This window comes from Sparassis crispa (genome assembly GCF_003851025.1).
Source record: "Sparassis crispa DNA, contig_000007F, whole genome shotgun sequence".
NCBI lineage: Eukaryota > Fungi > Basidiomycota > Agaricomycetes > Polyporales > Sparassidaceae > Sparassis > Sparassis crispa.
This window is the reverse complement of record NW_020939754.1, coordinates 358,199-383,825: the sequence shown is the minus strand read 5'-3', so window position 1 is coordinate 383,825 and position 25,627 is coordinate 358,199. Positions and strand designations below refer to the sequence as shown.

Genomic DNA, 25,627 nt, shown 5'->3' with positions numbered 1-25,627 from the left:
TGGCCATAGCACGCAGAAAAAGCAGACGCGCGAGATCCATGTGCCCTCAAGTTCTTCCCTTATGTGTGTACTTTCTTTTTAATGCTCTGCATATTCTTATTGACGTTCTACAGAGGATCACTAATCACTAACTCACTTATGCAATCTATTGAAGACATCAACACCTGCATACTTCAGACGCACCCGATCCTACAAACCTGGCCTTACGTTCGCATGCCCGATTTACTCGCTTGTAATTCGGGCACTCTGGTTATTTTACGGACAATCGCTGGACTGGGTTGCAGGCGACATCTGCCCTTCGCCGCTCCAAGGACGCGTCGGTGCCACAAGCGCGTTATAGCGTCTGTCATGTGATAGGCCGGACCGCTTGAGGTATTTTTGCAATAATCAATGACCATCGCACAAATCTTGTTTGCCCATCTTTACCAGCGCCGTCGTCCCCTCGAGAAGGGTCACGGTTGTACAACAGCGTTTTCTTCGTCCTCCGTGATTTCTTCTTTCTTTTGCGGCTTTCGGTACCATGACATCTACGTCCCGGACACCCTACGTGGCTGCGACGCCCGATAGGACGACGTTCGACCCAGATACTATCCCATTATCACTCCTCGACCGTTCACCTATCGAAAGCACGCCGTCAGTTCCTCAAGTATCTCTCTCCGACGATGTCGACGTTCCCCAGCACAGGTGGCAGTCCTTTGTGACGCGCACTAAACAGATCATTCAAAACAACACAGGCTTGCTGTTGGTTGCGTCCTCGCAAGCATTCGGCTCACTTATGAGTGTCGTCGTGAAGAAGCTTAACGGCTTCGACCCCCCAGTTCACCCCCTCGAGGTGAGTCATTTCACGTATCTTACAATCCAGGACCAGGACACATCCACAGCTCGTGAAATGGCTCAGCTTATATGGGTTCGCATGGTGAGTTGTCCTGTCAATCTGTTGGCGAGGTCAATATCTAAGTCGTGGCAGGTAATTACGTGGACGTGTTGTGTGACCTACATGTATGTGTACTTCGGCCGTCGGCTGTCCCTGTATTCTTACTTTCCAAAGGTCAATCAAGAAAATTCAAGACCCTATACTTGGACCCAAGGGTATCCGAATACTCCTTGCCTTCCGAGGATTCTGTGGGTAGGTTATAAATGTCCTAGTAGATGGACAGTAACAATGCCGACCAAGCCATACCCAGATTCTTCGGACTCTTCGGATCATATTATTCTCTGCAGTATTTGACGCTCTCAGACTCGACGGTTCTCCAGTTCCTGGCGCCGATGTGTACTGCGGTAACCGGAGCAATTATTTTGAAGGAAGAGTTCAAATGCAGCCAAGCGGTGGCTAGCTGTAAGATTACAATCCTGTGAAAGCATTCGACGACTTCTCACACGTGAACGTATCTTTAGTGTGCAGTTTGGTTGGGGTCGTTTTGATAGCGCGACCTCAGTTCCTCTTCGGCAGTGCATCCGTGGACACCGTTCCTGATGTCACGGAAGGTATAGCCGGAGCGGTCATAACTGCCACTCCGGCGCAGAGGCTGGGTGCTGTCGCGTGAGCCATTTGCGATATTTCTTCCGCACTTTACCTGATAGTCTTTAGGGCATCACTCATGGGGGTGTTGGGTGCTACTGGAGCCTGTAATTGTGGAAATTGCGATCGCTATTCCTGTAACCATTTAATCTGGTGCTCAACAGATACTACGATCCGCGCCATCGGCAAACGGGCACATCCGATGCACAACATCGTCGCGTTCTCAAGCCAATGTGTGATCACTTCTACGATACTGTGAGTCGCCCACCACTTTCCTGTTCTTCGTTGCAGTGTCGTTGAACCAACTCCGTGGTTGTGTACAGAATACTTGTTCTGAGGGTGCACATCGTGCTCCCCACCAGCTTGTTGTTCCTTGCTATGCTACTTGCTATCGGATTTCTTGGCTTCATGGGGCAGGTGGGGCTGAATCGTTATTCTCGGCCTCGGGCGGTCTGATGCCTGGACTGATAGATGCTTATGACAATGGGCCTGCAACGAGAAACGGCTGGCCGCGGTACGATGGCTATCTATGTACAAGTGAGCAAGAACATCCCGCTGCGAGCATGTCTGCCATAGCTAACTGTCTGCAATCGCAGATCATCTTCGCAACGATCTACGACCGAATCTTCTTCAATTCGACACCTTCGCTCCTCTCTGTGATCGGGACGGTCATTATCATGACGTCTGCCATCTATGTCGCGGTGAGTCGTGTGCGTATTGCTTACACCGTATACCGCAGCTGATTGCGGCGGTCAGTTAACGAAGCAAAATTCGAACGCGGGCAAAACGAATGAGGAATCTTCCGATGATGCAGCGCTGGAGGAGGGTCTTCTCTCGCATCAGGATGAGGAGACGGAAGAACTGAAGGAGAGCGAGACCGTCGTTTCGGAGCAGCCAGTTGAGGACACGAAGCGGCCCCTGCCGGAGGGCTCTGGCAAGTCCTCGAGCTCGTAGCTGTATCGTCCTTCTCATGATATGAGCACATTTTTTTGTCTTTTGCGCATGCTCAGTGCTGTGACCTTTTCTGAATAGATGTTCCCGTGTTTAAGCTGCAGGCTGTCGTTGTCGCAGTCTGTGCTGAAACATAAGTTCTGGAATCTGTTTATGAAACCCCAGACAAAAGGCGCCTCACGCCTCACGGTTCGCTTAACTTCTTTGTTCGATACTGGATGATCTCCATCAATGGCGTACTTCAGGCTCGTCGTGGCAGTGCCATGCCACGATACTACCAAATATGGGAATAATATTCTCCTTGAAACCTCTTGAATTTCGAAACCCGCGCCGTCGTCCGCGTAAAAAGCCGATGAGCGGTACGTTCGAGGCAGCCGCAGCGGCGGACATGATTGCGAGGCAGTTCTACGCTACTAGGACGGCGATGGATTGCACTTGGCAACTGCGATTCAATTCTTAATTTCTTATCTACCACTCTTCTACGTGTCCTGCCACAAGCGGTGCTCAAGGCGTGGACTTATTGCGAGGCTGGGACAAACAGACCATTAACGAGTACCAGTATCCGCTGCACAGGACCATTATTGTAGATGGCGTCCGACGCACACCCGTACAGAACACCTTCTCGGTCCCCCAGGCTTAGCCTGCCTTCCGTGCACCTCATCCCGTCTCCCGGGGTAGGGCGGGAACGTCCCCGGCGCTATGTGGGTGTCGAGACCTCATTTATTCTGCGACTTGTGTTAACTTTTGCAAGTAGGAGCCGCTTATCCTACGGACGGGCGTCGTCATAGGGCTCGCGCTGCTCATGATTGCGCTTGCCATTGCACTGGAGGTCGCGCTCGTGTTCTCACAACATAACAACGGTCGGTCCGTCTAAATTTCTCCATTAGCTCACTCCTGAACTGTTGTGCTGGCGTAGGGTTTGGTGTCCATCAGAAAAATGTGTTCGGTTTCGTACCGGGATCGTTATTGACGGTAAGTATCACCATATACGCGTTCTCAACGTGCTCGTCGTGGCTGAAACGTTTATGCAGGCGTTCTTTCCTATCGTGCTAGTTGCACCAATAGCTAGGCTATGGCAGTCAACGGATTGGGCCGTGCGGTGGTTTCAGGTGCGTGGGATGCATACAGTCGATATGGGCTCCTGATAGTGATGCACCCAATGCAGCCGTACGTGATGTTGTCAAAGGGAAACGCGAGAGCGGAAGACACTGTTCTGCTGGATTACGTAGGTGTCTTGGTCAATGTTCAGTTCTCTGCTGATGGTCCGTTGAACATTCTGTCCTTACAGATGGCTTATAAGTTAGTGTTCCGTTACTTATTCCTGCGCCATGCTTGCCAGTGCCTTACGTGCTGTGCATAGCAAAGTCTACGCCCTGCTTGTCTCATTCAGGCGCAAGCACTGGCTCGTCCATGTTTCAATCATCACGGCGCTCGCCACGGGCTTGGTGCAACCTTTCGTCGGCTCAATCGTTGACCTGGAGCAGAGGCATATGTCGCAGAGTTGGTGTTCTTTTCTATGTGTGCACGTGTATTATTGATCCTATTATTCGACCAGCCACTGGAATTGCTGGTGAACGAGTAGTCGGGCTTTCTGACGAAATTCCTACATTGTCCCCTTTCTTAGCTGCGGCTGGTGTGCGTTCCATTGCAAAGGTTCCGAACCGCGAGGCTGACATGGTACTCGATAGTTTACAGATGCTGCGACGTTTCAGAGTTTGCCAGATCCTCCATTCGTGAGCGAAAGCTGGGCCATCGCCACGTTCAGGGTAAGCCCCTCCCAGATACTTTTGCTCGTTGCTCATAACCTCGCGTGCACGCCTGTTCAGTATCCCACCATCAAAGGTAACAACGCCAACGTGACCGTAAACACGACGGCCGTGCTCACGTCGGTCAAATGCGAGAACCCCGCGGAGTCCATGCTCACCCTGGCGAATCCGCTCCTGTACACCATCAACCTGACTTTGGCCGATGGTTGCCAGGGTCACGTCGCATTCAATCCCACCGATGCGGAGCAGCAGTATGGCGTCGTCCAGGCGGACCCAGAGACCTGTAAATTCAGTGCGGACATAAATGTCTCGTTCACCCCGGTGATGTTCTGGTTTTTCCATTACGACGTTAGCAGCACGAATAGCAGCACATGACACCCGAAGGGAAGGGCGTGATATGCCGTCCACAGATTGGCGTGTACGATGTGCTGACGACGGTATTCCTCAATAACGGGAGCGTGATCGACGTGCAGTCATTGGGGAACTTGAGTGCGGCGAATAATGTCACAGGCTTCCCGCTGAACGGGTCGGCGTACAATGGGTGAGTGTGCAAGGGTCCTTGTCGTACAGCTTAACTGAAGACTCACGCTCGCCAGAGTCCTCTTTGATCGGACCAACGATACGTTCGTGGCTTCGCGTGCTGTCTCAATACAGACTGGTGTGCCCGGCTCTATATTCAGGTTTGCTTTGCAGACTGATCCTTCGCTGAGCTCGTTCTTTGCCTCTGAGACCGGGTTCCTGAATATCACGAACAAAGTATACGTGCGTGTTCATCCATTCATGTGGCGACTCGACTGACAATCGTGGACAGACGCAATTTCTCTCGGTCAGCGCCAAATCGATATACTTCGTGCCGGCAAGCGAGAACCTGCATGGAGAAGTAACACAAATGCTACTTCGGCTGGTCATAGTGTGCGCTCGCTTTGTCTCATTTTTCTATACGTTGACACGCGGTATCACAGACCATTCCCCGCGCACTGTCTGGCGGTCCTCTTTCTACTGATAGGCATAATAGGCATCGCCGTGCACATCCTGCACCGACGCCAGCGACGCGAGCTGTATCTCACCGCGCCGCCCGGCTCGATCGCGGCGTCGATGGCGCTTGCATACCACTCGGGGATGGGTGACCTGCTCATCCCCTACGACGACGAGGCGAGCATGGTGTGCAAGCTTGGGATGCTGAACTACGGCATCGACCGCCGCACGGGCGCGATCGTCGCTGCCGAGCGTGAGGGTGGGTCGATATTTGGGCAGGACGACGCGGAGAGCACGTTGTTGGGGCATGCGGAGGAGCGGGGGCGGGACTTCGGTCGGGAGAAGAGGGAGGGTACATCTGAGTCAGGATTCGACCGGGTGTCGGTGGGTATGCTGAGAAGGTGAGTGGGGGAGGGGGTTTCCATCGTACATTGAGTGTTTAATTGCGCGTGTAGAGCTACAGTTCTAGTGCTACCGTGACAATAGCTACTTCCGGGGCCGCCCTGCAGGAGCCTTGTCACGTAACACTGACTCTAGCCGTGTGCTATAATCCACTATCACTTGTTCTACAATAATATGTATGTTTATCTTCGTACATATTATTTGTCGACGTCCACGATGACTCCAGGCTTTGAGGCGAATTTTCGATATGAGTTGGGCAGAAGAGAAGATGCTGTCCCGAGCTTGTGTGTCAAAAATTTGGGCGGGAGGAATTCGTCGTACTGAACAGCTTCGTCTACCTTGTCATTTGCCGTGACTCTGCAGCTGGCGAATCTGTTATTTTCAGGTCGGTTATGGGACGCTAGAAGGAGAGCCACCTCTGGGATTCGGGCTCCGCTTAAAAAAGCGAAGCGGTTGAGGGCAGACTTCGTTTCCTTTTTGTCCCTCGTCCCACCCGGTTGATCCTCTGACGCCCCATCCACTTTCTTTCCTCCATCCATAACTCGTCCTTCATGTACGTGTTTCAATACTTATCTTTCTTGCAGTCCCGTTCGATGGCGACAGCGGAAGAAAACACGCGTCCATGGCGTGTCTTCTCGCCTTTTTACTGCTTGCGTGTCAGAACATGGGCTGATCTTTGCTCGACAGAATGCGTGAAATCGTTCACCTTCAGACTGGCCAGGTGTGCATAGCTCGTACTTTCTTGTGACGTACTACCGATTACTGACGCTATCTCTGCGAACAGTGCGGGAACCAGATCGGTGCGCGAATCAACCAGCCTCACAGCGTGTCGTCTTTTCTGAGCACGTCTCGCTTTCAGGTGCCAAGTTTTGGGAAGTCGTTTCGGACGAGCATGGCATCGAACCGGACGGGTTGTACAAGGGTACCAATGATCTTCAGCTCGAGCGTATCAACGTGTACTACAACGAAGTCGGCGCAAATAAATACGTTCCACGCGCTGTGCTTGTTGATCTCGAACCGGGAACCATGGACTCACTTCGCTCGGGTCCTCTGGGTAGCTTGTTCCGCCCCGACAACTTTGTCTTCGGGCAAAGCGGTGCGGGTAACAACTGGGCGAAGGGACGTGAGTACTCCGCATCTTCATTGACATTCGCTTGGTACTCATGTATTCCCCCATAGATTACACGGAGGGAGCTGAGCTCGTCGACTCCGTCCTCGATGTCGTTCGCAAGGAGGCAGAGGGAACTGATGCTTTGCAAGGTATGTTGAACGGATGTGACTGTTACATCACGCTTTGATTGCCTATTTTGGGCATTACTGAATGCGCGGTGTAGGATTCCAGATTACGCACTCACTGGGTGGTGGTACCGGTGCTGGCATGGGTACCCTGTTGATTTCAAAGATCCGGGAGGAGTACCCCGACCGTATGATGGCCACCTACTCGGTAGTGCCGAGTCCCAAGGTGTCGGACACCGTTGTTGAGGTGAATTTCTGTAAGCTAGGTCTTTCAACATGTCGTTGACATTTGAGCACTCAGCCCTACAACGCGACGCTCTCCGTCCACCAACTTGTCGAGAACTCGGATGAGACTTTCTGCATTGATAACGAGGCTCTATACGACATCTGCTTCCGTACATTGAAGCTGTCAACACCAACATACGGTGATCTCAACCACCTCGTCTCCATTGTCATGTCTGGTATCACGACTTGCTTGCGGTTCCCCGGTCAGCTTAATTCTGACCTCCGCAAGTTGGCTGTTAATATGGGTAAGTTAGTTCTCTGTTCTTTGAGACCTCTAGTTGACAGGTTACTGTCTAGTTCCCTTCCCTCGTCTTCACTTCTTTATGACCGGCTTTGCGCCTTTGACCGCTCGTGGCAGCCAACAGTACCGTGCAGTAACTGTACCCGAGCTCACACAGCAGATGTTCGACGCGAAGAACATGATGGCCGCGTCTGATCCTCGGCATGGTCGCTACCTCACCGTAAGCTCAGCGTCCGCGAGGTGAATTTACTATATCTTACAGCGATACTTCAGGTCGCCGCTGTCTTCCGTGGCAAGGTGTCGATGAAGGAGGTCGAAGAGCAAATGCAGAACGTACAGAGCAAGAACTCGGCTTACTTCGTGGAGTGGATTCCCAACAACGTGCTCACCGCACAGTGTGACATCGCTCCCCGCGGTCTCAAGATGGCTGTGACCTTTTTGGGCAACTCGACTGCTATCCAGGAGCTATTCAAGCGTGTCAGCGACCAGTTCACTGCTATGTTCAAGAGGAAGGCCTTCTTGCACTGGTACACTCAGGAGGGTATGGATGAGATGGAGGTACGTTGTTATCCTAGATTTTTTTGGTTTTGGCGCTAACACTGCTACTACTATGTAGTTCACCGAGGCGGAGTCCAACATGCAGGATCTCGTTGCCGAGTACCAGCAGTACCAGGATGCGACGTATGTTCATTCTATTTATTGTTTTGTCTCAGTTGGCTAACTTTTGTCCTCACGCAGTGCCGAGGAGGAGGGTGAGTACGAGGAGGAAGTCCCGGTCGACGATGAGCAGTAGACATTTCTGCAAGACTGTCCAGTTCTCAGTGTTATTCTGCATGCTCCGGTTGTCTTCAAAAAAGTCTACTACATATCCCCATTCTATTGGTCGCTTTCTTTGTTCGCATGTCTTCCTTTCGTCTCCTTAACGACCCCACGGCACCGAAGTTCCCCTAGTCCGCATACCACTTCAATGTCGTCCTATATCACGAATTTGATGTTCTTCACTGGGATCAGCCTGTACGCCGTATCGTAAATCATGTTCTTTACATCTCTAGTATCCGAGCAAGGTGAGTGCTGTGCTCTTCGTTGACTGCGGACGTTGGTAGTGCTGTATCGAGTTGCAGTGCGGCCATACGGCACTTCAGGTGAGTACTTAGACCCCCTGCGCTACAAAATGATGGAATGAGGATACTCACATACGTCTGGTTCTTTCTGCTCACTTTGCCTTTGCGAGCTCGCCTTGATCGTCTGATACATTCCAAAGGCCCAGTTGGATGTCGACGGTGACCTGGTGGACGAGTTGCCTTGTAAGTGTGCACTGATGGCTCTGAACGTCTGTTCTATTACAGCTTTCTTCCAGACAGTACAGCGTCTTGGCCGTCATAGGTGCGTTCGCAGCTCGGTGTGGTTTGCCACTGACGTCACCTGGTTTCCAGTCTTATGCTACTATGAGTAAGTGATCACCTTCTGGCAGGAGGTGCGGCTGATGTGGTTCCGCCGCGCGACGGTGGCGAGCGTGCTGTTCTTCCTCAATCGATATTGCAATATCGTGTGCCAAACAATATTGTTGATGCTGCTTGTGTTGTGGTGTTGCGATGAAGTACGATTCTGGATTCTAGCGGGTGATGTGCCGATTATGCTGACACTATCCCCAGAGTTTCATTCCATTGAGTCCGCGCATGTGGGCGTAGATGAAGCTGACGGTTAACCCACCAGCTATGATGTTCTGTGCATATTGAGAGACGTACTCCAGTGTGGGCTGTTCATCATCTACGCAAGTAAGTTCTCCTTCCCAGACGATCCGCGTGGGGGCATACTCACGGCCCTCGCCTTGCAGTATCCATTGCTTTCCGCATGTACGCGACGAACAGGCGCGACTGGCGAATGCCGCTCCTGATCCTCGCGCTGGGGCTCGTGTCCCCTGCTACGAGCATTGTGCAGCCCGATTCATGCAACGACCCAGCGTGTCCTGATGTGGCGAGTTCAGTATGATTATATGCAGCTGAAGGTGGCTATTGTTACGTTGCTTGAACCTGTACTGCCAGGCGACGAGCACGTAGACCGTCACTACGCGCAGTAGGTTCGTCCACCCCGTACCTCCCTGCAGATGTGCGAGACCTTGTTCCACTGTGGGCGCTCAGTCAGTGATGTTTTCTGTCGCCTTCCATTGCAGTTGTTATTGCGGCCCGGGTGTCGAACATCCTCGCGGATTTGCTTACGCTAATCGCTACCTTGCGGATGAAGTGAACCTGAAGCTTCCGGTCACGGCGTTTCTGCTGAGAGATGGTGAGCCATTTTTGGCTGAGATGCGCGTCTGCTGAGCGTTGCTTACGAATTGGCAATGTGAACAGGCACAACCTGCTACACGTTCGTTGACCTAGGTCTTGGTGTATGTTGGGGATTGCTCTGATTGATGTCGACTGCAGACTACTAATTATGCTCGACGTCATTAAACTTGCTTTGTACACCACAACCGTACGTCTGAAGCGCGTCGTTCAATCTCAATGACAGGCTTACCGCGCCAACAGGTGTTTTTAGTCGTATCAGCCTTCGTCAACGTGTGAGCCTGTCTGCCCGATGCGAGCGTGCATGGCCATTGATTCCCTCGCAGCCTCAGCTCGATCCTCATCTCTCGCTTCTTCCTCAACCTCCGCCGGTTCTTCCATTTCGACGTGTGCCACATCGTGTGTGCGCAGCTGGCGGCTTCGCGGATCTCGGACATCGATTTTGTGCTGAGCACGCTCGGAGACATACCTGCTCCGTCGGGTGTTCCGGAGCTCAGCCAGCATCTGCGAGTGCAATGCCTATGTCCTCCTGCTCGCACGTTAGTACTAGTGCTGGTGTTCCTCAGGGCTCAGCGATGTGTCGGTGTCGCTCGGGGTGCATGGGTGTGATCCGGAGCCGCATGGGGCTGCGGGACGAACGCAGGGAGGGGATGCGGATGGTCTAGTTTGTTCAGTGTGTTCTCCGTACTCTGTCTGAGGTAGAACGCATGCATGGTGATGGCATTGTACACGCGATATAGTAGAACCGAAAATTTGAATCTGATTGATAATCTGCATGCGATGTGTTCTGTAACGGACAAATAAATAGCTCATTACAGTTGATCCTGCTGAGTTTTGTTGCCGTTGAACCGACACCATCAATTGCATCTACAGTAAATGTCCGTGGTCGCGCAGACGGATGTGTTAATGTCGTTTCATAGTCAAGCCTCTCCTCGCGATCAACGCCACATCTTGCTCGCGCGATGTGAGGTCGTTGCCGACACCGGATTTGCGGGCACGTCGAAAATCCGCGATCGCCACCGTCAAGCGTATGAAGTCTTATATCTGTACAAACCCGCGGCTCGTAGCGCGGGTAAAATGTAGGCAGGTGTTCCGCCGTTTTATCCGGTTTATGGAAAGTGACGGGTACAGTGGGACGCACGCCGGTCTGTCTCTCTCCCAGACTCCCGGTATGCCCGCACTGTGTGGGCTGGCAGCGCGCTCGAGCGACCCACCCGGGGCCACCGATGGTAGGACGTGACAGAGTCTCGCGTGAGACCAGGGACCGCGCGAGGGTGAAACCCGTGCGACGTTGAACTCAAACATCGGCTGCAGGCGCTCGGGAGGCGGTGCACTCTGTCGAGAAATGGAAGCGGAGATGAGTTTCCACCTAGGGCTGACCACGATGAGCCCCTCGCAATCAATCCCTCCGGTACGGCATTTGCAAGGTGAGATCAACTTTTCATATAAATCTGTTGGACAAGTGAGCTCGGAACGCGTTAAGACAGGCTTGCTGGATCGGACAGGTCATTTAAAAAGACGGTTCTCCCACCGCACAAATGGAACTGATGCGCGGGCCTTGGATGGCCGGCGGTGGATGAGACACGCGAGCCGAATACCTTTATGAACGGTGGGATTGAAGGATGACTGCATCTGCCCAACAATTCCTGTCCCCCCTTCAGTACAATGCGCTACAATTATCGACTGCGGCTCTTCAGGGACCTTGTCCGCATTGCCGCCGTGCCTTCTGTTAGTCTTTATATCATCGCGAATGTCGCAGACATCCACTTTGGCCTGCTCGCCTTTCCCGCTTATCTTGCATTTGCCGCTGTGTGGGCGTACGCGGTGGCGTTGTACACAGATCTCGCGCAGGACCGTGAGGCAGGACGACTGGGCGCCAGACAAATCCCGAGAGTTGTCGGGAAATGGCCAGGAAACATCGATGTCCTCCTGCAACTGCTCGAAGCAAGTCCGAAGTCGTACATCTCGATGTTCCAGCTTGCGCTCTTCGAAAAGTACCAGAGCACCACAATCAATCTCAGATTACTCTGGCAGGACTGGGTTCGTATTCTACGCCTTTATTTAGTTTGGCGATCTCTTGTTCGCTCGACGAATGGTCCTCGGCTTTCGCTGCAATGACCTCCAGCTAATCACACACCTTGTTTCATAGATTATCAGTATGGACTCTGAACACCAGAAGTACGTGCTCACCACAGGATTCAACCACTTCCACAAGGGAGTGGGCCCCAAGGAGCGCATGTGGGTATTATCGTAAACGATTTACATAGTTACTTATCTTTCTCTTCAGGGAGAAGTTCCTAGGAGATGGTATCTTCAATCGCGATGACGATGTAAGTGATTGGTAACAGTACACATATCATCGACTGAAAACTATACCAACAGCTCTGGAAAGCGGTTCGTTGGTTTCCGACAAGGTAATCGGTGTTTCTCTTCTCACTTGTCCTATCTAGCATCGTGCAATTGCCCGCCCATTCTTCGCTCGGGACCGCATCTCGGATTTCGGCCTCTTCGAGAGATACACCAGTGCAACGCTCTCGCTCATCTTTTCGATCACCTCCTCCGGCCAGCCAGTCGAGGTGCAGGACATATTTGCCAGGTTCACGCTCGACGCATCGTCCGAGTTCCTCTTCGGCACGAACATGGACACGCTCTCCGGCAAGCTGCCCATCCCCGGGAAGACGAAGATGAGTCCGATGGGCTCCGCAACGGACGACGAGTTCGGCGGCTTCTCAAGCGCCTTTGAAACTCTCCAGGCGATTGTAAGCAAACGCATTAAGCGCGGAAAATTGCTGTGGCCTATCGCGGAGCTGTTGCACGATAGCATGACCCCACATGTGAAGGTCATACACGAATATGTAGATCCGCTTGTCCAGCGTGCACTGGAGAATAGGAGAAGCATGGAGAAAGCTGGTGTGCAGAGCTCGCCTGAGCAAAGCACGTTTCTCGAGTATCTCGCGGGCAACACAGAAGGTAGGCGGTCATCAAACCCATGGGATCCGCTGTCATTCAGCGTCATTTCTCTTCATAGATCCAAGCGTAATTCGCGACCAACTTCTGAATATCCTAATCGCCGCTCGAGACACGGTGCGTTCCTCTTGCGCCTCATCCAGCCACCGTGTCGAGTAATAGCGGATCCACATCCACAGACTGCGCAATTGCTGACCTACATAGTATACTTCCTGGCTACTCAGCCCGAGATCGCCAAGAAACTGCGCACTGAAGTCCTGGGACACTGTGGTGCCGACGGTCCTCCTACCGTTGAGGCCATCAAAGCGATGAAGTACAGTACGTTTGTGTGTTCCTCAGAATCATAGACAACTCTTTTTTACACCACACCGTGCAGTGCGCGCAGTGATCCATGAGACGTTGCGCCTCTTCCCACCCGTACCCGCCAATGCGCGCGAATCACGGTCCACAGCGTGTCTTTTACCAAAGGCGGACGGCACGTACCCATCCATGCCAGACTCGCTGTACATGCCACCGGAGACGTCCTTCACCTACTACCCGATCCTCATGCAGCGGAACCCGGCGCTATGGGGGCCTGATGCGGACATCTTCGATCCCGAGCGCTGGCTTGACGAGCGGGCGGCGAGGTACACGTCCAACCCTATGATATACGTACCCTTCAGCGCCGGGCCACGCATAGTCAGTGCAACATTTTTTCCTGTCATCGCTTGTTAAGCTGATTTATTCGGCTTGTCGACAGTGCATAGGCCAGAACTACGCATACAACGAGGCGTCGTGCTTCCTCACGCGCATGCTACAGCAGTTCGACTCGTTCACGTTAGCACCAGAGGTCCAGCCGGAAGGGTCGTTGCCTCTCCCGGAGTGGAAATCGGGCAAAGGCCGTCAGACATTCGAGAAACTCTGGCCAAGTAATACTCTGACCTTATACGTAAAGGTACGGCCGCTCGTCTGTTTTCTTCCAAGGAAGCTCACGTTCTGACGTTATGTTGCCAGGGCGGACTTTGGGTGCATTTCCACAGGGCTTAGTAACAGTCTGGGATTTGGACACATTTGCATTAGCAAGGACTTCCCCGCTGCACGTATTTATAAATGTCTTCATTGCATTGATTCATCGGTCAGGTTGCATGCACATTTACGGCTTTACTGGGATCAGGCCTCAGGATTTTGTATGTTGACGCGAGTCGGTGTCTTCATAATAAGCATTATGAATCCCGCGCTACTATCATAAACATGCGAAGACAGCTAGACGCTCGGCAGTGTGCCTCATCTCTTGATTCATGCCGTCGCAGACTGGGCGCAACATCAGCTCGCTGAGCATGTCACACGGTCTACTTGAAGGTTGTCCAGCTGGACAAACTACCGCGCCCAGGGCGCTGTATCCTAAGTGATTCGATTATAACATGTATTGTCCACAATCTGAAGAGCATGAGCTAGCGCGCGTCACAATTGCGAACGTTCTTCTACTACACGCGGTTCGCACGTTATCGTATCGATATCGCTTTTGTTAATCCATAACATTTGTCTTAGTCTCAGGTCCTGCGTAGGCCACAAGGTATGACTGGGACTTTCAATGTTGCCTTGCAATATTAATATTGGTTGACCCTTCATCCAAAGATTTTCTCTTCTTTTAGATCATTGTGAAAGTGCAATGGCGCAGAACGCCGCAGGGTGTGACATCGATGCAGAACAACATGCTTCTCACAGTGATGCTATTGAAATCCCCAATGGCAAATGGCACCCGTCTTTCTGTTCAGAGGACGCAGATATAATACTCTGCTCGAATGATAACACACTCTTTCGTGTGCACTCTCACATACTCAAACTGGCCTCGGGATGGTTCCGTGGGATGTTCACTCTTCCTCAGGGATCTCCTGCCTCTGCAGGCCCTGACATTATCTCACTCGGCGAGAATGAGGACGTCATCGCCGGCCTCTTGAAGATGATTAGTGCTATGGAGTCACCCGCACTTCATTCTATCGACCTCGTGGAGTCCATACTTCTTGCCGCCGAGAAGTACGACATGCCCGGGCCCGTCTCCATCATCCGCATCGCACTCTCTAGCTCTTTCTTGGAAGCGTCTCCAGTCCGGCTGTACGGGATCGCGTACCGCAGAGGTTGGATGAGAGAGGCTAAACTGGCATCCTCTCGCACCCTCACCCTCAACTTGTGCGATCCGGTGGTGGCTGCCGAGTTAAGTGCCGTGGACAGCACCGCTGTAGTGCAGCTCATACTCCTCCATCGACGTAGAAAGGATGTTCTCAAAGCCTTCTTGGACGATGCCGCAAATTTTGCGGCTAATAGGACAACAGTGTGTATGAACTGTGGCTCACATGTTGGAAACGGTCAATGGTTGGCCCTGAAGTACAGTTGGGTTGCAAGGATGGACTACAAGCCGTTCGGAGTCGCACTTGAAGCTACTGATCTGGAGTGCGAAGAGCTCAGGGCGGTCCTCGAGGCGCAGTGTGTCGACTGTGCAGGCTTTTTATATGAAGCCGCTACGACCAACCGCAACTTGCGGATAGCGATAGCAGCTCTGCCTCAAGTCGTAGAGGTGTGTTTCAGCACGATTTCCCAACTGAGCAACTTCAATATTGACGGGACCGGAATGTAGCTTCCAGATCCAGTCGTCCCAAAGTGAAGGATTAGACGTAGGTCGGTATGGGTCACAGCTATGTATTTATTGGTTGGGTGCAAATGGTGTTTATTCCTGCCAAAATAGCATTGGCTCAACCTTGCCAGATTCGCGAACGCGAACGGATGCGAAACTCATCGTGTTTTCGTTCAAAATTTTCTTGGAAGCGGTACGCAAGACGCCTTTGACCCAACGAGCCTTCGACGCTTGAGCACTCGTGGTCATATTCCCGTAAACATCATTATTAGCACATCGCAAGCTGGAACTTGGCGCAAAACGAAGCCACCCAACGGGAAGAAACGGACACATAATAATCAACGTTCGACTTCAACAATTCGCAAGTAGACGTACAGTAACAGAAGAGCGATCCATTGTACTTTTCCCCTGGCTAGCGTGCCATTCTTCCCCTCCGCGATCCATCCAGCAATACTATACATTGACGAGTCTAGGCAAACGGGTACCAGGGAAGAAGTCATCAGACGAGAACCGCCCACGACCAGGGTGCATAGGTGTCTAGGACAGTGGCTGGGTATTGGTGTCTGTCATATGGAATAAGGTGTTCGGTGGGGACGCGCAGACGGGAGGGATGGTAGAGAAGTGAAAGTAGATAGGGTGTGTCAGAGGAAAAAAACCAAAACCAAAACCGAACAGAGACGATGAAAGCAGGATATCAGATAGAGAAGAAGGGTTGATCGGCATTTGTCTGCTGCTGTTGCAACGCGAATGGGTTGTGATTGGACTGGAGAGCGCCTGTGGGCTGACCAACCAAACGTGCGGCTTGTTGGCCGTACCTGTTGAAGTTGCGTCAGAATCCACAGCATTGAGTAGCGCCTGTTCGGAGAAATCGCGACACCGGAGTGTGATGAGATACTACGTACCTCAGTTGTCCGTAGTTGCCGAAAGTGTCGGTACCATCGTCGCGGTTGGCGAACAGGTTCGCGAGATGCGCATGTTCCTCGTCTGCGCGAGTCTTGACCTGTATCGTCTGTCGGCCTGGGGGAGCGGAACGTGATGGTGGTGGTGGAGACGCGTGCGTTGCTGGAGCGCCGTTTGCATAGGTGCCCTGAAGATTGAACGACGGGCTGGCACTCTGCGGCGCTGGTGATGTAGTGAGCGAATGAGAAAACGACGGAAGTGCAGACGTCGATAGGGAAGGTGGCTGCGCTGGAGCGAAGGGATTGTTTGAGCTGTAGATGCGAGTACGCGTGAGTGTGAGCAGAATATTGGCGGGTCATCGGTACCTACCCGAACCCGGTCGGCTGTGCCAGCAGTCCCTGCGGTGCGCCAAGTCCCAGCTGCTGCCGCTGCTGCTGTTGCATCTGCAGGAGTTGCTGCTGCCGCATCCACTCCTCTTGTTGGGCTTGCTGCTGTTGCTGTTGCTGCTGCTGTTGCTGTTGCTGGGCCTGCAATTCCTGTTGCTGGCGCATCCATTCTGCCTGTTGTCGCATGTACTCCGCCTGAGGTCACGTCAACGAATGAAGAACACAATAAAAGTGGGGTATACCTGAGCTGCCTCTTGCTGCGCTTGCTGCTGGTACGGATTGAACGACGTGAACTGTGGCTGCATGGTGAATTGTGGCTGCAGGCCACCAAGTTGCTGTGTCGACGGGTCCACAAGCGGGAACGGGTTGGAAGAACTTGCGAGCTGGTTTCTACACAGAAGAAAGTTGAGTACGCAGGCGGAACCGTACGGCCATCGGAACTCACAATTGGGCATGCTCGTCAAATAGCGCCGACTGGTTCGACTCTTCGATCGCCTTCGCACGGCGCGCCTCCTCCTCTTCGCTGAGACGTATGGCCGCCTGAATGTCGCGCTCCTCTGATGTGAGCCCACCCTGGCGCTGCTGTTCTTCGGCGAGAGTGCGCTTGCTGGCTTCGATCGCGCGCTGGAGCTCATCATCCTGCCCACCACCATTCGTCTGCCGCCTACCAGAAGATCTAGGAGGAAGACTACGCGAGCGCCTGCGCGAGTTCTCGTCCTCATCTTCGAACCCGTCGTTGGTTCCGCGAAGCATGCGGTCACGCATGCTGGCACGCGAGCGGCGCTCCTGGCGCAGGCGGCCCTCGTCCGTGAGAAGGTTGGTGATGTCTTTTGCCTTCTGTCGTACATTCGCGCCCTGGTCCTTGCCGTCGTCGTCGATATACTGGAACTCCTTGAGAGTCTTTACAACATATAAGTTGTCCCGGAAGTAGATGACCACGTTTTCGGATCCGGCATGCAGCAGGTAATCGAGCACCGTGAGTGACTGGTCAAACATCCATCAACGTCTGGAGAGTAGGAAGGTGCAAAATTCGGAAGGGTGTTACCTTGAAGACATGCCGCCAATTCTTGCCCTTGTCGTTCAAGCGCTTGTCTAGCATCTCCATGATTTCAATAAAATCATTCCTATCGCTAGTCAGGGCAAACTAAGAGAAGTATAGGTCTGACATACTGATTATAAGTGAGCTGCGCGATCTCGTTCATCTGCGTGCCCGAGGGGCCCCATGGGTCGTTCGAGGTGGCGTCGCGGACCTTGGCCTGCACGTCCGAATAACCTTTGGTGTAATTCTTCGCCACACGGACGATGCCCTTCCCGAAGGTCTGCATCGTCGACATCAACGCGGTGGAGGCTGTTGAAGATGATGGTGGGAGGCTGCTCTACGTCGACTACTGCGAGCTACGCAAGGTGGGACCCCGGACATAGCGGACCACTGGTCTCTGAGGTCCTCTACTCCCATATCCACGCGATCCTTCAGCTCGATCGCTGTTCGTGCGGTCTGCGAAGATAACTGCACAGCCGCTGACTGTATTGTGAGTAGGCTAATGGCGTTCGTCGATGTTATTCTCTTGATTTTTTTAACGTTTGCAGGGGACAGGGGACATTGAGCCAATAGGCGTTATCAAGTTCTATATCGGTGAGTCCTAGATGCACGCAAACACATCAAGTGGGTATGTTGTACGACGGCTGGAAGGGTATCATCTTGCTCGGGCACGCATAAATATGATCGTTGGATACGTGTGGCAACAGTCGTGGTAATGTTTGCACCACGGCTCACGCACTTGGGCAGGGAAGTCGATCTGACTTTCCCTGTCTTCCACGTATACTGGCAAATCTCCGTGGTCCACAACCGGTCGTGCAGCGTGGACCTAGAAGTCCGACATGCCAGCCAACGGTTTGGGGGGTCATTCCAATTTTACCTCTACTTCACAGATTTTTGACTTCGATACTGATACACTGTCACAGAGTCTTACTTCTTGACTGATTGCAAAGTAGTTGCTTGGGACCGACCCACAATCACCTGAAGAACATGTCAATCCTAGTCCTCCCTCCAGAAGTAATTGAAGCCATCGCGGTGAACACTGTAGTTGCTGGTTTCCCAACTACCATTGCTGCATTTGCCCAGACATGTCGCACCATCCGTGCTATTATCTATAACACATCTGATCACCAGTTATGGCGTGAGGTGTTCCTCGCTGTTTTCGATGATCCACGTGCATGTCACTACATTGACACTGGTGAGCATCTGTTTCTGGGCACACTTTGGAAGTATTTGAAGGTGTCATTTGGCTGACCATTTCTAAGCCTGCATGTTGACCACTTTGAGTTTGTGTGCTTACCTTGTTTTGCGAGACGATCCTTTCCATCTTCACTTCAGTTTCTGGAGCTGTGGGTTGGCGGGAACTGACGTTCGATATTTTTTTCCCCTTGTAGCGGATTTCGATTGGGGATCCGAGTTCAAGCGACGGACCTGGGCCGCGGGATATCTGTGCACGCATACATGCCTGCTGCCCGTGCAAAAGCCACACGCGTTGCGCTCGCGCACGACAGCGATCGAACACCCAGAACTGCCTGACACGTCACCCGCGGAGAATGCACGTCTTCTATACACACTGCTTTCTGTGATCAAGACCAGTGCCCCAGCAAGCTCGCCGCACGGTTTTGAAGACCTGCACAGTCTCACCCACGCACATAACCTTCCCTATACGCACCAGCACACCCCGTTGATCGTCCTCCCTGCATTCCATGGCCCGTCTCTTAACGTGGAATGGTTGCGCACAACGCTCGAGCGTGGCTTGCCCCCCTCTATCATCGCTAAAGTGTCAGGGGAGTTTTTCGACGAAACGTGGCTCGTGACTCCAGAAGCACAAGCCTTGTGCCAGCTGATCTGTTGCACTGGATTCATGCCTGTGCCTCAATTACAGGAAGAGCCGGAATCCGGCAGTACCTCTTCGTCTACTAAACGTAAAGCCAAGCGTAAATCTCGCAAAAAAGCAAATCAAGCACCACTAGATATGAGCGTCGACGCGCAGCAGAAACGCGCACGCTACCGTGCGCGCGAGCGGGTATACGATCTCAATTATCTGAAACGGCGCAGGCATTGGGGCCCGTTCCGCCCTGTCATGCCCTCTGCTCTTCCTCCACCATCATCATCTTCTCCATCGGCAGACGCAAATCCCGACAGAAATGTGCTGTACACGATGCTTGACCCATCGGACCTCGATTCGTCCTCGTCCGACTCAGACTTCGTGCCGATGGACGACCCGAGGCGCCAGTCCTCTGCGACGCCACCCTCTGAGCCCGAGCCGGACTTCTCCGCGCCGTTGAGGAAGCGACGCGAGCCTACCGCGGCACAGCTCTTGCCAGACTGGACGTGGCTGGCTGCCGCACGCATCATCTGTGAGGCGAACATGCGCACGCAAGGCCCTGCACAAGACAACGTCGAAGAGCTGTGTCAGTGGGATGGGGTCCGCGAATACGCGTGGATCCATACAACCGAGGGGAAAGACCCCGCTGAGGAAGATGTGACAGCTCAGGGAAAGGCGACCCAGGTGAGAGACGAGGAAGTGCAAGGGTGGGACTGGGCAGGCGTTGAGGGTGTTTGGAGGTGAGCTATCTCCACTCTTAAGTGACACTAGCTAAAGACTAATTTCGCTGTTCAGGCGCTGCGTATCCTGGCTTGACTACACAGATCTCATAAGTATGTCTCCTTGTCGTATCTTCCATACTGATACTGATTACTTTTCCTACGTTAGATCATAACGTGAGCGCAGCTATTCCTGGAATGTTCGGGCCACTGATTAAGATGGCGTCTCATCGCACGACAGAACGTTGGAGAATTTGATGATCCCGACCTGGAGGAGGCGATGCTAATTGTGCCACTGCGCCTCCGCATTGTGGGCTATGGCCCTCCCGCAATTCCTACTCATGTCGACCGCCCAACGATTAAAGTGGAGGGCGAAATGGGTGGGGCAGGTTGGGTCGGCGTTCCAGAGGTAAATGACGATGTGCGCAAAATCCATGGAACAGTTTCCACGATCGCAGATGGCAGCATTCGGTGGAGCCTTGTCAGTGCATTTGTCTTACGTCCCCAGTCACTATCTGTCTTTCACTGACGTTGATCCTACTGATGGATACGTGATGTGCAGTATTCGTCACATGAGGACTCGAACACAGACCAATGGGTCTCTGAGGCAATCCAGGTTGGCGGAGTCGGTTCGGCGATGGGCGTACTTGGGATGTGGACTGGTGCATTCCACGAGGATGACGACCCACTAGGTGAGTAGCATACCATTCACTTATCGTCACCCCACATTCCGGCGACTTAACAGTAAATGCTGCGGGCTCGTCGTCTCGTTGCTGTGTGCTCTTTCGTCCACGATAACTTCTGTGTTCTCGCACTGTGATTGGCCCGTGGATATACTGTGTCGTGCGGTGTATACTGATGTTCCTCGTTCTGCTACAGGAGCGTTCTGGGCGTGGAGGGTTGCTTGAACAGGTTGAGGTTCTGAATACACTTATTCCGACAAGGCTCGGGTGTTCACTTCTGCCAGGACATTCTGCCGAAACCTGAGGGTATCGATATGAACCGTGGACTGTCCAGCTGACCCAAGGCGACGTGCTTCCGTCTAAAGAATGTCCATCGGGCTTGTCGGTGTGGCAGAAGGCGTCGGTGCGTGAACGTGCGCTTGATTAGAGAATAGGTTCTTGTCCTCCGTGGTCGTCTTCTACGTTCCATTCCTTCACGTGCTCGGGGATGTGTTTTGGTCAGCTTTAGAAAGTTCCCACTCGTTCGTACATCTTTGGTGTATCGTTGATATGCATCCATGACACTCAATCATATCCTGTTTTGCTTATGCTCCAACTCGAACTACCGATTGTTGACGACAATCAGAGTTCAAATTTCAAAGCCCATCTTGTCATCAAACCTACTCAACTTCACACCTGATCATCAACCATATTCCCGGCGGCATAACGTATCATGATCATGAATCTTGATTAAGTGTGAACGACTGCTACTTACAAGGATGGCGTACCGGCGAGTGGGTACGTCCATTTGACTGCTCCTGGACAGCTGACGGGTTGTGATTTGTTTCAGAAGGGCCTCGGAGCGGTCATATTCGGGCGTTGACTGACAGGAACGGCGAAGCTCAACTGCACGAGGAGCCGGGGAAGAGCGATAATTATTAGTGACTTCCGTCCACTCTAGCGAGCGTGAGGAGGCCTGGGAAGCAACAGAATATGCTTCGCACTTCGCACTTCGCACGCTGCAGCCTTCCCACACGCGCAGCGATCTATGAGCATTGGGAATGACACAGTTGTCTCACGGCGAGGTGTAAGCCGTTAGAGTAACGCTGCACCATCATGCCATAGGGGTGACAGTGGCAGTGGCTGCATAGGTACGAAGTGACAGAAAGTTTAACGCGCAGACTCGACAGATGAGATCATACGGGGTGCTTCTCTATAGTTATCAGATAGTGCAACGGGCGGTACCGACGGTGAGTTCTAACGTCTTCCGACGTGCCTTCCTCCGCGGACGTTCTCACATCACTTCACAGGCATACAAGAGCTAGTAACAACTGTGATTGTCAGCCACAGCGCATCGCATTATGTCTCAGACTGGGCGCGATGAGAGGCACGGGAGGTAAATGAGGACTCAGGTGACTCTCAGGCTCCGTGCTAAGCGTTCCGCGTGAGTGAACGCCCATCCCTAACAGAAAGCAGCTTGAGGGGGAGTGGGTATACCCTATACGCTCGGCCGAATATTCTTCCACACGACTATATACCTCCCATTGGCTGTCAGCCCCGCATTTCCTCCACTACGCCCTTCACATGAACACCCCATCTTCGTCGAGCGCTCGCAAGGCAGAGCTTCCTCTGCACATCCTCGTCGTCGGCTGTGGTCTTGGCGGACTCGCCGCTGCCCACTGTCTAGCGCAGGCTGGACATCGGATAACCGTTCTCGAGGCAGCAGAGGCAATAGGGGAAGTCGGTGCAGGCATCCAGGTATCTCCCAATGTCACCCGCCTTCTGGTCCGTTGGGGTCTCGGGCCAGCGCTGGCAGAAATCGCAGTGAAGCCCGAAGCGATCGTCTTTCGCAGGTACTGCACGGGAGAGAGAGTCGGATATTCTCAATGGGGGGAGAAGATGGAAGCGTTTGGCGCGCCGTACTACCACATTCACCGCGCAGATTTCCACCAGCTTCTGTACGACCTCGCGGCGCCAAGCATGACGCTGCGTCTCAAGTCCACGGTGGTCGCCGTGGACCCGGATGCGCCCTCAGTCACGCTCGCGTCAGGGGAAGTCGTGCGCGGCGACCTCATCGTTGGCGCGGACGGTGTGAAGAGCTTCATCCAGCAGGTTGTGCTCGGGCGCGTTAATCCCGCGCAGGCGACGGGCGATGCTGCGTACCGCGCACTCATTCCCACAGAGCTCATGCTTCAGGATCCGGACCTTAAGCCATTTGTGGATACGCCGGAGATGACGGGATGGATGGCGCCCGGGAGGCACCTCATGGCGTACAACGTGGTAGGTGTTCTCGTAGTCGCCTGTGCGGCGTAGAATGACGTTCCTCGCTATCTAGCGCGCTAAGAAGGAGTACAACCTTGTCCTGCTCCACCCTGACGACGGCTCCGTGGAGTCATGGACGGCCGAAGGTAGCGCAGACAAGATGCGTGCAGACTTCGCTGACTTCGAGCCCCGGTATGTGTTCAACGCAGCGAGATGTGTGATACTGGCTGAAGAACCTCGTGAATAGGGTGCAGAAGATGATAGCAATGGTGAATTCCACCCTGAAGTGGCGTCTCATGGATCGTCAGCCGCTCGATACTTGGATCGACAAGTCCGGGCGTGTCATCCTCCTTGGTGACGCATGTCATCCAATGCTGGTAGGTCCTTTACATTCGTGCAGTAGCATTTGAATATAGATTTCCGCAGCCATATCGCGCGCAGGGTGCCGCGATGGCAATCGAGGACGCAGCTACACTCGGAAAGCTGCTCTCTCACCTGTCATCCATGGAACAGCTCACAGCGCTGTTGAACGCTTATCAAGACCTGCGACTTCCACGCACAGCCGCGACACAGGCATCGTCGCGACTCAACCAGAAGATCTTCCACCTGCCCGATGGGCCAGAGCAAGAGGCACGAGACACTGCGATGCGTACAGCAATGGAGGCAGAGTTTGCAGGGTCGGTCGCGGGAAGCGAGGGGAACCCCAACCAGTGGGCTGACCAGCGCAAGAATGAGATCCAGTTTGGTTACGATGCGGAGGAGGCTGCAGAGCAGTGGTGGCGTGAGGTCGGAGAACGCAAGGTGGGCACGCTTGAGGCAAAGATGGAGGCGCGACTTTGAGCATTTGTTACCTTCTTCTTATCTCTGTTCTGATTTGCTGCTGCAGTGTTCACTCTTTATGAATTTTCTTGATGTCCTGTATAATTGATGGTTATTTTGCCTATGCCTTCTTCCGCTACTCGTCCATTCGCCTTCTTCGATGTTCTCCATAGTTACTCCGCTGGCTCAGAGATGACAGGATGTGTCTGGATCCGTTCATAGGCTTTATTAGATGTACGATAACTCACGTATAGATATCACAGGCGATGATGTAGGTGGCTTCCCTTCCTAATGGCGTTGAATTGTTTCACTGTAACCATGTCGCGGTGTGAGTGCTCAGTGCGCAAGGTCGGGCAGACACTTACTTGAAAGTCCTTGGCTGAACATGGGTATCGCTTGATCGCACCGCGCTTCATTTGCATCATCTCATGTACTATGGGACTCTAGAAAATCCCCTGAACCGGTGAGCTCGCACTTTATGCAATTGCAGTATCATAAGTCTTGGAGTGAAGACCGTTAAATCTTGCTTACCTATTATTATAAGGAGGCAATATAAACTTGAACACATATAGTGCGGAAGGTGGATCTTCAAGAGATATATATTTGGTTCAGTTCGGAAAACGCGATGCACGTGATCGCGTCTGCTTACGTAATTCACTGCGCCGGAGCCGAGATTCAGAATTGCCCAATATTCACAGCGTTCAAGCTTCAGCCCACTGCGGCCTGGATGCGACATGTCAAGGGACATCCATCAATTCGTGAGCGCTGACTGGGAGCCCGAATTCGCCAACGAAACATGGGATCCGCCACCGCACATGCGCACGGACTTGACCCGCCTCGAAGGCCCCACCATCCCCATCATCGGTCGCCACTTCTACCGCGTCCCTGATGCGCGTCTGCTCAAGGTTGGCGGCAGCGAGGGTGAGGCCCGAATGACGGTCCTCGCGCGTCGCGTCCTCGAGGGCACTCTCACCATCTCGACAGTGCATGCCTTCATCCAGATACCCGACAGCGGGAGCGCGATCCTATCGGACAGAGTGCAAGGAGTCCCTCTCAGCACTTTGTGGAACGATATCTCCGCCTCACAGCGCACGACTATCAAGAACCAATTGTGTGACGTGTTGCTGGCGATGCGAAAGCCCTCGTTCGAGTACGCCGGACGACCAGGTCGCAGGCCGTACGTTCTCCCCACAGTGCTTGCCTCTTCTGCCTACGACTTTTGTTCTGATCTGGAGGCATGGAACGAGTCGCGCGCGCGAGCGATCGTAGGCAATGTGGCGGACGCACGTCGTGCGGAGTCTTTGCGCGAGCAGCAGTACAAGCTGGTCGTGACGGACCGCTTCGTCCTTACTCACGGAGACCCGTCTGATCGCAATATTATTGTGGAACCAGACACACTCAATATCGTCGGCCTTCTTGACTGGGAAGACGCAAATGTAGTCCCGAGCTATTTCGAATATGTCGCAGCCAGGCTTTCCAGCGGCCATCTGCCATATTGGCGAGTGGAGCTTCTGGAAGTGCTGGAGAAAGTGCTGGAAAGGGGATGCGGAGAGACAACCAATGTAGAGGAGGAATTTGCGCGCTGGAAGGCCCTGGTAGACGTTGAGAGATATGCTCAAGGCTTGGATGATGACTGCGCATGGACATTCGAGCCTGACGCGGACGATCGTGGGATCCCTACCTGTGAGTGAAATCTCTCTCTGTGCTTGCTGTCCACTCTCCAAGCACGTGTTTAGTGGGCGGACCTGAATGGCTCAAATGGCGATTGCAGGCTAAACGTCGC

The 25,627-nt window shown here is 53.1% G+C and overlaps 9 protein-coding genes across 9 annotated transcripts; 8 read left to right on the top strand and 1 right to left on the bottom strand.

The window, feature by feature from the left end:
• Positions 1-520: 520 nt before the first annotated feature.
• On the top strand, positions 521-2,473 carry SCP_0801270 (Uncharacterized membrane protein; the record flags this gene model as incomplete). The annotated part of the gene is made up of 12 exons (XM_027760721.1): positions 521-832; positions 899-916; positions 968-999; positions 1,049-1,126; positions 1,185-1,336; positions 1,396-1,540; positions 1,589-1,626; positions 1,684-1,774; positions 1,843-1,936; positions 1,991-2,056; positions 2,116-2,220; positions 2,276-2,473. 12 exons carry the CDS (start codon positions 521-523, stop codon positions 2,471-2,473), a joined length of 1,329 nt encoding a protein of 442 aa, XP_027616522.1.
• Positions 2,474-3,057: 584 nt separating this feature from the next.
• SCP_0801260 (hypothetical protein) lies at positions 3,058-8,168 on the top strand (the record flags this gene model as incomplete). The annotated part of the gene is made up of 24 exons (XM_027760720.1): positions 3,058-3,171; positions 3,225-3,330; positions 3,387-3,442; positions 3,502-3,579; positions 3,636-3,695; positions 3,759-3,769; positions 3,831-3,970; positions 4,026-4,105; positions 4,159-4,236; positions 4,297-4,557; positions 4,605-4,777; positions 4,833-4,998; positions 5,048-5,148; positions 5,199-5,612; positions 6,301-6,334; positions 6,398-6,413; positions 6,473-6,736; positions 6,793-6,873; positions 6,948-7,096; positions 7,151-7,379; positions 7,432-7,595; positions 7,649-7,933; positions 7,992-8,056; positions 8,114-8,168. 24 exons carry the CDS (start codon positions 3,058-3,060, stop codon positions 8,166-8,168), a joined length of 3,180 nt encoding a protein of 1,059 aa, XP_027616521.1.
• A 478-nt stretch (positions 8,169-8,646) lies between these two features.
• SCP_0801250 (hypothetical protein) lies at positions 8,647-10,266 on the top strand (the record flags this gene model as incomplete). Its single annotated transcript, XM_027760719.1, has 11 exons — positions 8,647-8,679; positions 8,722-8,758; positions 8,809-8,824; positions 9,089-9,150; positions 9,210-9,307; positions 9,360-9,448; positions 9,546-9,658; positions 9,724-9,739; positions 9,799-9,847; positions 9,901-9,932; positions 9,984-10,266. 11 exons carry the CDS (start codon positions 8,647-8,649, stop codon positions 10,264-10,266), a joined length of 828 nt encoding a protein of 275 aa, XP_027616520.1.
• Positions 10,267-11,322: 1,056 nt separating this feature from the next.
• On the top strand, positions 11,323-13,650 carry SCP_0801240 (Cytochrome P450 52E2; the record flags this gene model as incomplete). The annotated part of the gene is made up of 10 exons (XM_027760718.1): positions 11,323-11,697; positions 11,807-11,895; positions 11,945-11,987; positions 12,040-12,051; positions 12,108-12,627; positions 12,686-12,741; positions 12,804-12,942; positions 13,001-13,302; positions 13,364-13,558; positions 13,618-13,650. 10 exons carry the CDS (start codon positions 11,323-11,325, stop codon positions 13,648-13,650), a joined length of 1,764 nt encoding a protein of 587 aa, XP_027616519.1.
• A 622-nt stretch (positions 13,651-14,272) lies between these two features.
• SCP_0801230 (hypothetical protein) lies at positions 14,273-15,235 on the top strand (the record flags this gene model as incomplete). The annotated part of the gene is made up of 1 exon (XM_027760717.1): positions 14,273-15,235. One exon carries the CDS (start codon positions 14,273-14,275, stop codon positions 15,233-15,235), a length of 963 nt encoding a protein of 320 aa, XP_027616518.1.
• A 691-nt stretch (positions 15,236-15,926) lies between these two features.
• On the bottom strand, positions 15,927-17,852 carry SCP_0801220 (hypothetical protein; the record flags this gene model as incomplete). Its single annotated transcript, XM_027760716.1, has 7 exons — positions 15,927-16,047; positions 16,135-16,443; positions 16,502-16,713; positions 16,761-16,908; positions 16,964-17,502; positions 17,564-17,642; positions 17,689-17,852. 7 exons carry the CDS (start codon positions 17,850-17,852, stop codon positions 15,927-15,929), a joined length of 1,572 nt encoding a protein of 523 aa, XP_027616517.1.
• Positions 17,853-18,544: 692 nt separating this feature from the next.
• SCP_0801210 (hypothetical protein) lies at positions 18,545-21,009 on the top strand (the record flags this gene model as incomplete). Its single annotated transcript, XM_027760715.1, has 7 exons — positions 18,545-18,752; positions 18,949-20,122; positions 20,178-20,215; positions 20,271-20,278; positions 20,343-20,582; positions 20,664-20,793; positions 20,981-21,009. The coding sequence occupies 7 exons, from the start codon at positions 18,545-18,547 to the stop codon at positions 21,007-21,009; spliced, it is 1,827 nt and encodes a 608-aa protein (XP_027616516.1).
• A 1,338-nt stretch (positions 21,010-22,347) lies between these two features.
• On the top strand, positions 22,348-23,865 carry SCP_0801200 (FAD-dependent monooxygenase OpS4; the record flags this gene model as incomplete). Its single annotated transcript, XM_027760714.1, has 4 exons — positions 22,348-23,043; positions 23,099-23,217; positions 23,273-23,402; positions 23,452-23,865. The coding sequence occupies 4 exons, from the start codon at positions 22,348-22,350 to the stop codon at positions 23,863-23,865; spliced, it is 1,359 nt and encodes a 452-aa protein (XP_027616515.1).
• A 713-nt stretch (positions 23,866-24,578) lies between these two features.
• SCP_0801190 (hypothetical protein) lies at positions 24,579-25,620 on the top strand (the record flags this gene model as incomplete). The annotated part of the gene is made up of 2 exons (XM_027760713.1): positions 24,579-25,527; positions 25,616-25,620. 2 exons carry the CDS (start codon positions 24,579-24,581, stop codon positions 25,618-25,620), a joined length of 954 nt encoding a protein of 317 aa, XP_027616514.1.
• Between the last annotated feature and the right edge of the window lie 7 nt (positions 25,621-25,627).